A 12,151-nucleotide genomic window follows, 5' to 3' on the forward strand; every position below is an offset into this window, starting at 1 on the left:
TACATGATGTTCAACACGCCATAGACTTTTTTTATAAGGCCACATTACCAAACTTACCTCATTATAGAATGAACCCGAGTCACATTACTAAACTTACCTCATTATAAGAGGAGCCCGAGCGAACATGTCGAATTGTAAAAGCAGGTATGTGAGTTATTACAAAAGAGATTTATACAAGAAAATTTAAGCCTTTATACAATTTCTGCATTGTTAACATCCAAAAAAGATGAATCATGGAGAATTTTTCACATTTTTCCACCCTCACATCCAAACCTTGTCAATGTAATAAATTTACAATTTTTCATCTAATTCCCACGTGTGACCATGATTCTAAAAATCACCCCCAAGAGACAATCAAGACCATGATTCTAAAAATCACCCCCAGAGACAATCAAGACAAAAGGAAAATAACAGGGACCAGACTAGTAATTTGCTAAATTCCCAGTTCAGTAGAATTTCCATAAAAAAGGAGAAGATTGAGAGAAATACTGCAGAATCATATGACTTCGGTAAGTGAAAGTAGGAAAGGCATGTTTTTTCCCCATCAGATTAAATAGCAAGCGAGCAGTCATAAACATAACCATAAGCTGCAGATTTGGAGATGAAGACCTTGAAGTGATCTATACATAAACTCTTCATATGGGGGGTTATATTTTCTTAAAGTTTGAACCTCATTAACAAAATTCCCCCCTTTCAACCTTTACAGCATATGTTTCTGCCTGCAACTGGACAGTATTTGCCACTACACATACGCTCCTTCAATGCATGCGCTCCAAGCAATTACTGTTTTTTCTATACCAAGTCACCCTCCAGGTAAGATCAGGGAGAGAGAGAATTCCATGGGCAGAAACTTCTCAGATCCAAGGGTGCCAAAAAGCAACCTTCAAGCTCCTCTGTTATTTGATTCATCAAGTTGTCTCTTGATTCATGGTCTTCCCTCCGCAAATGAAGCTTCTCCTACAAAACCGCCTGATTGTATCATAAAACTCTGGATTATACGTCACCATTCTCTTATGTGTCAAAATTTAATGCTTTCAATACCACTGCTGATGTATTGGGTCGATGTAGCAAAACATCACTATAAACAACAAAAATGTCAAGCCATGGTGAACTTGATACTCTGTGGTTCAAGAAATAATTCCTCAAATTCTTCTTTAAACACTAGTTTCCAGCTTCAAAGAACAGAACTTGAGGTTGCAAGTGTCCTTTTTCACACATGATAAGAACATCGGTCCAGCTACCAATTACCTAGTAATAGAAAGAATAATTGTAAGACACGATAGCAGATAAAGCAATGGCCAGACATGAATGAAGGAGTACCTTGACAGTCTTGTCATCATACATAATCCACTGACTGTGATCGTGACTATAGGCGAAGCAATGATAATGTTGCCCATAGTAGCACACCTGAAGTTAAAAGGATCATGAGGAACGGAATAAAGTACAAATTGGCATCCCAACAATCAATGACCCAATCAGACATCCATAGCATGAACAAACATAGCAAGAATGTTCCAGTAAAAAGAACAATTAAATAAATTTTACTGCTCTTCTCGTATTCCTTCTAATTCAAAATCTTCAAGTTCTATACGAATTTTCTCCCTTGTTCCCAATAAAAGAACCTTAAATTTGATTCATTGTTCAACTGCCATAAGAATGCACAGCCTACATGGATGTGCCATTCATTTTGTTTCATTTCTTAGTTGATGAGGCACATCTGTCTGTGGTTACTTTCGTAAAACAGCTTCCTAATTTTCACGTGTCTAAAACTTTTTCTCAACGGAAAAATATGTAGGCATATGGTGCACTTTAAAAACAAACCAATTTTCTAGTTCAAATGCAATATTTCTCATCTAAAAAAATTAATTTTCAAATTTACATCGAGTTTTAAAAACATATTTTTAAAGTTTCTTATGATTGTTCTTCACAAAGTTTACAACGTTTTTCAGAAAAAAAAAAATGAAGAAGAATAATATAACATCCTTCATTTATATACATTCACTATTAGCAAACATAAAACATTAAAATTATTTTCTTTTACATATTTGATTAATATCATAAATTTATTTTTTTATTATATGTGTAATATAAAATATTATTCTTTTTCTTTAGTTAACAAGTACAACTTTGTTATGATAATTTCTAATTTGAATGAAATAAAAGTAATACTTCTATAGTTAGTTAAAGATTAAGATACTATTATAAATTATGCTTTGAATTTTCTAATAATAGTTATGATCTTGACATTTTTCTTCTTTTTTTAGTGAAAAAATTCTTAACCATTAAAAAAATAAATAAACACAGTTTCCTATTTTTCATTGGAAATAGGGATGGAAGATAATTTCCTGTTGCTAGACAAATACTAAACATGAGTTTTCTTTTTTGTTTTCCAAAATAGAAAACAAGGCATCATTTGGTTTGCATTTAAGTGTCCCAAAGAAAGGAGAAAAAAAAAATTAGATGAAAACTGGGCCCTTGTTTTTAAATAAGAGAATTCACAGAATGATTTTTGGTAGTTTTCATTTCAATACAAAACTAAAAAAAAACCTACTTCTTTTCAGGAAAACAATTGTCATTTTCAATTGGTAAACATGTTCTCTAGAAATCTTTCTACAAATTGTGAGATTTTCAACTACAACCTAAGGTTTCCACATTTTTCCACTTGATGTATTTGATTTTTATATCTTTCTCCTGTTGTCCCTAGAAAACTGGTGCTTAAATATTTTCTCACTTTCAGTATTTTCAAATGCTTATTTTTTCACCCTCGTATAGATAACTCATCTTACCTTCCAACATAACTAACAGAACAAACAAACCAATCTTTCTTAATTTAACAGCATATGTAGAGTTTTTAATATCAATTTCTTCATCAAGATAACATAATAAATGGTCTGAATGACTTCACATACCACTGAAACCAAGCTACGTATGTTCTCCAGATCCAGACCATGATAAAAAACACTGATATCTATCTCAGTACTTAGAGCAGCCAATGTTGCCTTTATATCATCAATGCTTTCACAGGTTTTTCTCCAGCCCAGAACTGCATGCCAAAAGATTGCTTAATTTTGGGTTTCCACAAGTTTGTCATTCTGTCTAAGCAAAAATCTCTTAAACTATTCAGGAAAACATTCACCTGTTGTAAAAACATGTGGTGGAGTTGTCTTAATGTGATTGATGTAATTGGGCTTCCCACAACCACCAGCCTCGGGATCACAAGTTAACAGGTGATTCATTTCAACAAGATTTAAAAGTTCATCAAAACAGCTTTCAACACACATGACCTGCAAGGAAAAAGGAAAAGAATCAATAGACAAGGTAATAGATAATAGACTATACACCTAGAAAAAAAATTATGAACATGGAGAAGTAAGTGATTGTGTAAAATATTTTTACCAGCAACAATTACCTTCATTGCTCGGAGGGCAGTGGCATTTATATTATGAAAGAAAGCATTGTACTTCAAATGTCTGGACTCCACACCACAACTCTGGCAATTCATTTGTTCTGAAATGTCCATTCCAAAAAGAGAGTGCACTATACAAGCATTCTTTTTTGTACATTCCCAAGATTCCATGCCACTACATTCCACTGATTCAGAATCAGAGCCATGCAAACCAGTGGTAAATGCTCGATGAAGGCAATCAAATATTACAGCCAATACTTCAGATGCATCATTCATCTGACCCTGAAATTCGATTGTGACCAACTCAGCAAAGACATCCTCGTACATCAATTCATATACTGTGAAAAGTGAATGACGAAAAATCACAGTTCACTGAAATATATGAAAACCAAGGCGGACGAATACAAATCTTAAAAAATCACCTCCTGGAAGAAATTACTGTTCGGATACAAATTGCTCAAAGCTATCCTGAGGGATGTAGGCGCAACCGCTTCCCTTCGTGTATCTGTGGATGCCATGCTGATAGCAGTAAGAATATCATACAATGCACAGACAACACATGGATCTCCCACATGAACATGCTCTGATTTTGATCTACTCAAGAACTCATCTCGAAATCGCCTTAAATGCCACAAGGACTGAAGTTATACAAGCAAGAAGAAACAGGTGAGCAATGAATAGTGAAATGAAAGGCATACACCAATGGAATAGTGAGAAGAATATATAAATAGAATAGTGAAACAGCAAAGATGTCGTTGTATAGAAAATACCTGTATGATAACATTCAGGAAGCAATTGTATTCACCAATATCATTCTTCAAGCCAGTGCCAAATACATCAGTTCCATCCACATTTTCAGTTGCAACTTCACATGGTTCAGTACGAGAATTGTCAAGTTCAGAATATATTGTTTGTAGTGCTTTCAAACATGACATCAAGGGTATCTTCTGATGTGCTTGAAATGTGTCTTGAAAATCAATGCAAATAGATGGATATAGAGTTACAAAAAAATGGACATTTACTTCGGCGACTAGGGAAAGGAAAACTATGTCTTGACCATTTTGGTAAATGCATTCAATAGCCTAAGGCAAATGCTGCCTGGCATGATTCAAACAAACTCAACCAACCAATATCAAGACGAGGCCAGAGCCCATTTGATTCTCAATCAGTAAGATGGGGGATTGCTTGATATCAAGTAGGACAACAGTGCAAAATACTTTTATGTCAGATGCAAAGATATTCGGTTGACCTCAATGCTCATTGTGACCACCTCAAATGATGTAACACGTGATTTTCTAAGCCTGACAGGTATAGTGCCAACAAATAATAATAATAACAATAAATGCACAGTCAAGTCCAGTACCCAAGCAAAGCGATTATTTAATTAATTAACCCACATCCCAGCTTCCTAGCGAGACTTGTAGCATGCTCGGAAACCCACCCCCCAGGTGGGCAGTTGCAGGCAAATTAAATGTGAAACTGTTCTCTTTTCAACAGGTAGTTATTTAAGTGAACAATATAGAATCTTGAATATTTGACTAAGTGAATTAACCAAATACACAGAGGAAGCTTTATTGGCCTCTTTTTCACAGTGGTGTATGCATACACGTCAACTGTACATGAATTGTTGGAGACACAATTCCTCCTGCCTATACAGTACTAACACAAATGAAGAGAATCTAGGTTCTGATAATGGAACCCGTCCTTCAGCATAGGCATCCTCCATGACATTCTAGGTTTCATTGTTGAGGCTTCTTGTTGTTATTGTCAAAAATAAATCGACCCTGAAATAGATGGTTAGGTGCAGAACTATACGCAACAATACCTTTGATGACAGTAAACCCAGGGGATAAACTGCCCAAATGGGAAACAAATTTTCAATTTAGTTGATCAAAACAGGAAACACAAGTCAAATTAATCTTTTTATGCACAGAAGGCTGAACTTGCCATTATATAAGAAAATGAATAAAGATTACATTTTACAGACCTGGAAAGAAAAAACATAGCACAACAACCTTTTATGCCAGATATCAGAAGATTTTGACAGAAAATGTCTTAAGGAACTGTCTATCAAACAAAAATATCAATAATGCTCAAAAACCTTAAAGAAGCATAGATAATTCATTAAAGCTTAAAGACCTTAAAGAAGATAGAAAAGTGCCATTTTGATAGAGAAGTGGGGTTTCATGGGCCATAAGGCATCGAATGAAGAAAACTGATTTTGTTCCCTTAGGGCCCATGTAGTTGGCATAGTTAAAAATGTGCAATTTAAAATGTAGTGAAGTACAATGAAAGCAAGCAAAGGATCAAGAGAAATTTACCAAGGCTTTGGCGCACGGCTCTTTCAAGGTCAGCTTGAAACCTTTCCTCATCATCCTCCTCTACTTGTAACTGTCTCAGAGTCTTGGTCGCACTGTCTCCCAAATTTGGAGTAACTGATTTCACATATGGAAACCCATGTAATGTTAGGTTCAACGTGCAGAGAATCAACCAAAAAATAGCTTAAGATTTAATGGATGACAGGCAAGTAAAGAAGACCATAATACAACAGCACACAACAAACCAGAATGAGAGGCCAAAGCGATCATCATACAACTAAGGTATCCTGGAGAATATAATTAAAATGTAAATCCCAGACAATGCACATGAACAGTTGAGCAGAAGGCAATGTTAAACAAGTAATACAATTGATACTGCAAAACTTAAATGCCACACTTAACATTCATATGAAAACATCACATAGAGTTACAAAACTAGAAGCCTCTCAAAAAGCTCAATTCAACAAACCATAATTTTATGTTGGAATTTAAACTAGTTTGGTAATGACATCATGAGCCATGAACAGTTTTTTCACAGAGATAGGCAGGAAGAGAGCAATATACCATCAACACCACCTAATGTTTTTACTACTACGGTATTAAAAATAAAGATTAAACATTTCTATACCCACAATGTCATCCTTTGTGAAAATGCTGCTGAATGAGATCACTACTCCCTTTTGCACCACACTCAGACTATTATACTAGCATGTCTTTTCAGTGTCAGGGATCAATTGGATGGCAAAACTAAGGAGAGGTGTGGGCTTGGTAGAATATATGGAGGGGGGGGGGGGGGCCGGGGCGGGGCGCCCCTTCTTCAATTACTTCAATGATTCTTTGGCTCAAGTAAGGAAACATAACAAAAGGGCTTCTGAGGGAGAGGAATTTCCTCTCTCAGCCTTTTGATAGGTAGATTAAAACTCTATACTAACTTTTTTCTATATAGAGCAATATTTGGAAGATTGTCTTTTCATTTATGAATTTTGTAGATTCACTCACTTGCCTTTGTTCTTCAACAAACAACTCTCTTGTAAATGAGTTCAATGTGCTCTCTAGTATGGTTCTCTTGTCACAAAATATTTTAATCATCCATACAGAAGATGAAAAAAAGCTAGTATAGAACAGTAAATACAGGGACAGGAACATCCTTATATGCAAAAACTAAGCTATGAACATCAGAGCCAATTTTGTTTTAACACATCTTCACTTTAACAACAACTACAATTATCATTAAGTGTTGCATAATAAAAAATTAGAAACAGAGTCACCAGGATAATCCCATGGGTAATATGTCCTTGGATTAAAAATATTTAATTTCAATTACTGTCCAGGAAGTATTTTATGTATTGTCATTTAAATAAAAGATGGAGTAAACAATAAATCTAAGTGAGAAATAGACAGATTAAAGCTGCTGGTTAACAGGGGGGGGGGGGGGGGAGGTTGTCAAAAGGGCAGTGGGAAATAAAAGATATCACCATAATTAGATGATAAAAAAAATGACATGTTACCCACATTAGGTAATCTTAAATCCACAACCATGATTACAGCACTTTAGAAGATTGAAGTCCATTGCAATGCACGCTTCTATGCATGATACAGCCTAATTAAGAATCAAAACAAAAACTAATCATGGGGAATAAACACATACTGCTTCCAACTTCAATATTTTCCATTTCACATGACATGGGTTGATTTTTTCCATCATATTTAGCAGAGCTTTTCTGCCTCCTACTTTTCCTATCTGACCATCGATCAGAAGGACCACCCTCCACATTTCCTCCGGTAGATTGCTCTGCAAAATAAAGACGATGAAAATCATTTAAGAACATTACCACAAGCCCCAGCCTCATTCAGAAACTCTACTGTATAATGCTAACCCACCACTGGCAGTTGTCATAGGCATGCCTACTAAATTGTTGGGGAACCCACTCTTCTGCGTCAACTGTTCCTGAAAGTGAAATGTCATAAGGTTCCATTTGACATTCAATGGAAATTTCCTAAACACAGCATTCTAACTCTTAGAATAACCTCTGTTTATCTATTCAAGGATCACATTTCCGAAGGATATGGAACTAATATTGATTTTCAATCCCTGTACAATATCTTGAAAGGGAAAATTTCAAACTAATGCTTACCAATGGCTCACAGGAATCAGCAGCAGGATCAAAGCAAATATTGCATATTCCCCCAGACAACTTCTCTGGAAGAGTTATATGAGATTTTTTGTACTGTTTCTCAGCAAGATGTTTCAGTTTGGCCTCATTCTCTATTCGTCTTTGATACTCTAAAGATTCTTCGAGCATTCTTTCCTCCTCTTCAATCTCAATTTTCCATCTAAATTCTTCCTCCTGTTGTCTCAAGTCATCATCATTTCTGGAAAGATGACACTGAGAATCTGGATAGTCACCATCAGATGCAACTGGAAAGGAACTGCAGAGAGGAATGAATCAAACATTATAAAAAATGCAGTATGCATTATCAGTACTACAAAAAAAGGTGCAAATTAAAACAGCAGCGCATATTGTGGAAACACAAATTAGAGGTGCAAAGCAAAACATAAGAAAGCATACCCCCTTTCATTAGTCACATCTTGAAGCAAGTGCTGCTCGCTAGCAGCAGCAACCTGCAAAGCAGAACACATTTAGACTTGCATAATGGACTGTGTCTGTCTACTATGAAGAAGCCTGCAGTGCATGAAACACAACCATAAGGAGAAATTTGAAACCTTCAATTCCTTGGTTTTCTTATACTCTTTGTTCTTTCTCCTATCCTTCCCCTTCTCCAATGTATTTCTTGAAATATCACTTCTTCCTTGGGTACCCTTCTTGGAATCAAGGGCAAGCTCCGCCAAAAATGCTTCTCCTGCAGCATTAGACTTCTCTGTGGCATCCTTCTCAGCTAGATCCTCCAAGTGTGCCTGCAAAAGAGAGATTAGAGCAAAAATAATAAGCAAAGATACAGCTCAAAGAGATGTGAAACACCCTATTCATCACTGCTCAATACAGACCCTCATGTATGACTTCACTAGAGGTGGCAAGATTGATCGATAATCAAGGGCAGAAACTGACTCGAGCTTGAGTTCCAACTGTTGCATTCCAGCAACAATCCGCAAGATTTGGGCATCAATTTTGCTGAGCTGAACCACTATAAAAGTAAGTAAAGTTGCAAGGACCATTATCAATAATTTTTTACTAAATAAGTGGAACTAACATACTGACCTCTATTGACAACTGTTCTTTCTGTCTCTGGATAGCAATTTCTATGAAAGTTTCCACGTGATGCATTTGGTCCTTGGTTCTCCAATTACCATCTTCACCAGATTTCAAGTCACAAAACTGAGAAGTTATACCACCATAAGTATCCTCGAACCCATATTGATTGACATTCAGAGTATCTGCTTCTTTTAACACATTTGATATAGCATCTAACTCAAATCTACTGCTAAAGAACATAGCATCATGCTCATTCTCAACAAGCTTCTCTCTCCGCTGCCTAAGAACAGAATCATAGCTTCTAAGTTCAAAGAGCGTGTCAGTTTCCCTCTTCTTACCTTCTTCAAGACAGAGATCCTCCACAGCCTGCAATGCTTGCTCATAGCTTAAATGTTCACATTTCCTCTCATAAAGGCTCTGCAGATGGTAAAACTCCTTCTCAAGCGTCTGGAGAATTTCCATCCCTTGATTCATTCTCTCTTCTTTTGTACGGATCCATGATTGTAATTGCTCTCCGCTAGAAAGGCCTGCAAATATCCATGATAGTAAAGTATCAACAGCAGGTAGAACCCCATCTCCATTGCCAACAATAGTTGAAGTTGCTGTGGTGACATCATCATCAGGACATGTTCTTGGAGCGTATTCCAACGGCAATAAACATTTATCCAAGTAGAGACAAGATGCATCATCATTAAGAACAATATTCTCTTTTATTTCAGGACCTTTAGCACCAGTATTCATGTCATCTACAACGCTACTTTTCTCAGGAGACATGCCTAAACCACAAGAATGAGATAGTTCCTGTAAGAATTTGAGGATCTTTTTGAGCTGGAATGCTCCCAGAAAGCAAATGCACATAGGTGTCTGGCCCACACCATGGTTCAGAAGTTGAGAACCAGTAGCAAGACTCTGTAGCTCATCCACTGTAAATTGTATGACCTTCTTAAGATGGCTGGCAGCAAGATATTTATGTCTAATAAGTGCCTGAAATACATCATGAATTTTTTCAAGGAGCTTTGCTCGCTCAGAATCCTCTGAAATAGGCCAGCTCTCAATAGTGCATGCAATAGACAGCTGGTTCCCATCAAATTCTTTACCTTTAATACTGTAAACTTTACCGGAGTCGCTGCTGCTCACAGGACAACTAATACAACCATCCCTCAAATTTTCCTTCTCTGGAGAAGAATCCCATGCGTCTTCGAAACAACCATCACCGTCCTCATTATGGTTCTCTGAGCAAATATCCTCAACAAGTTCTCCATTCTGACATTTCCCTCGATTCCAAAGCATCTTAACCGCGGTGGAAATGTCTAATGGTTTCCAGGAACAACTGTTAATCATTTCAATCCATTCATTGTCAGGACTCTGTGGCAAAACCTCCTGCATCTTCGGCATAAGACTCCTCATGTGCTCTTGCACAACATGATGCAAATGACTATCTGAGTCCGCAAACTTTTCATTGCATCGACAACACAACCAAAACCTCCAGCTCTTATTCTCCTCGCTGCAAGCCAACGCCTCATTCAAAACATCATTCGCCAATCCATTCTTTGATGACACATAATAACTCTTCAAATCACTGACCTTAATTTTCAACAAATCCCTCTTCATTTCCAAGCTCATCGAATTCCAATAGGACTGAACCCGATCCTTTCTCTCAGTGTTAGTCCCATTCTTCCTTGCATTACTCCCATTCTTCCTCCTCTCTCCTCTCCTATCACTCCAAGGCGTTACCTCCACTCCTTTATCACTCATCTCTCCCTCACGCTTTCCCAAACCTATCTCCGACTTCTGCAACAACCTCGCAGCAGCAACCCTAACTTCAATTTCTTTCCTCTTCTCTTCCTGTGTCTTAGTAGCCTTCTTAATCTCATTTGGCCGCCTTGTTTGCACCAACCTAACTTCCATTGGATCTTCAGTAGCTCTTCGTATAGGTATTAACCTAATCTCCTCACCAGTCCCCAAATTCTTCATCCAAGTAGAAATCGAAGCAATGTTCGACTTCTGCTGCAAATTTTTCAACTCACCTTGCACATGTGCAATCCTCCCTTCCGCAGTAGCTATCTTCTGCTGACTCTCTTCTTGCAAACTCTCCTTCGCAGGATCAATCGGATTCTCAATTTTCAAAGCACGGTCACACTCTTTCATTACCTCTTCATACTCTTTCCCATCATTCGCTGCCTCATACAGTAAATTCGCATAGAAATGAGCGAACTCGATCGAATTCGGAGACAATTCCGCGGCTCTACGAGCAGCTTCAATTGCGTTCTTTAAATACCGCTGCTTACTGTTAGGGTCGTCAATTATTGAAGCAACTTTAACACACACCGTACTATGAACACGGTGGATTAAGGCGTCGCCGCCGTGTTTAGCGCATGAATCCTTCATGATACGTAGGGCTTTTGTGTGGTTTCCACGACGGAGAGCATTCAAGGCGCGGTCACATTCGTGCTTGATTGCTGAAGAACCGTCCGATTCTGTAGAAACCAAATTAGGAGAAGGATAGAGGTAGGTTTCATCGGAAGCCACAGTGGGCACCGCCGCAGACGGTGGCGGAGGGGGTTTGGTACGAGAAGTTAGAGGCCGTTTTCTATTCCCCATGGAATTTTAATGGCCCGTCACAAAAAAGAAAGGATGCATGGAATATGCAAAATGCGTCACTTCTATGATTATTATTACTATTATGATCTATAGAGTAAAGAGACAGGCTTACTAGGAAATGTGAGTGGGGGTAAAGAGGGGATTTCACTAGGTGTGACGGTGACGGTGACGATGACGATGACGATGACGATGACGGGTGGGTGAGGGATCGGCGATGAAATCTTGGGAGAGAGTAGGTGAGTAATAGAGGTGCTAAAAAAACAAAAAAAAAAACTACTAATTTGTGATATTTGTACTATCTCGCTGAATTAACTCATTAAAGTTAATCAAACCTAGCTGCAAACGTAATTTTTTATAAATTTTATAAAAATAAATTATTTTTTAATATTTAATAGTATAATAAAAAATCAGTTAAAAAAAAATTTTAATATTTAATTATATCATGAAAAATAAACTAAAAAATAATTTATTAATATTTTATTTTTTTTAGATTTATTAAAATAATAAAAAATAAGTCTTACAAATTAAAATGTTGAATAAGAATAAAATTGAAAATATATAATTTTTTATATTATCTCAAATAAAATAAATAATAACTAAAATAATAAAGATAA

The 12,151-nt window shown here is 36.8% G+C and overlaps 1 protein-coding gene across 4 annotated transcripts; it reads right to left on the bottom strand.

The window, feature by feature from the left end:
* Positions 1-486: 486 nt before the first annotated feature.
* Positions 487-11,768, bottom strand: LOC105138272 (uncharacterized). 4 transcript variants are annotated; one of them, XM_011044321.1, is made up of 15 exons: positions 8,943-11,768; positions 8,732-8,860; positions 8,450-8,641; positions 8,295-8,347; positions 7,860-8,154; positions 7,606-7,666; positions 7,373-7,516; positions 5,728-5,841; positions 4,177-4,271; positions 3,829-4,044; positions 3,410-3,688; positions 3,137-3,284; positions 2,910-3,043; positions 1,321-1,407; positions 487-1,248 (listed from the first exon to the last, which is right to left on the bottom strand). In XM_011044321.1, the coding sequence occupies exons 1-15, from the start codon at positions 11,535-11,537 to the stop codon at positions 1,162-1,164; spliced, it is 4,629 nt and encodes a 1,542-aa protein (XP_011042623.1). In that variant the 5' UTR covers positions 11,538-11,768; the 3' UTR covers positions 487-1,161. The 4 variants fall into 4 exon arrangements, with proteins under 4 accessions (XP_011042623.1, XP_011042625.1, XP_011042624.1 ...); XM_011044323.1 differs by having other exon boundaries at positions 5,728-5,845; positions 7,470-7,516; positions 7,606-7,672; XM_011044322.1 differs by having other exon boundaries at positions 7,466-7,516; positions 7,606-7,672.
* Between the last annotated feature and the right edge of the window lie 383 nt (positions 11,769-12,151).

Source organism: Populus euphratica, unplaced genomic scaffold, assembly GCF_000495115.2.
Source record: "Populus euphratica unplaced genomic scaffold, PopEup_1.0 scaffold77.1, whole genome shotgun sequence".
Classification (NCBI taxonomy): Eukaryota; Viridiplantae; Streptophyta; class Magnoliopsida; order Malpighiales; family Salicaceae; genus Populus; species Populus euphratica.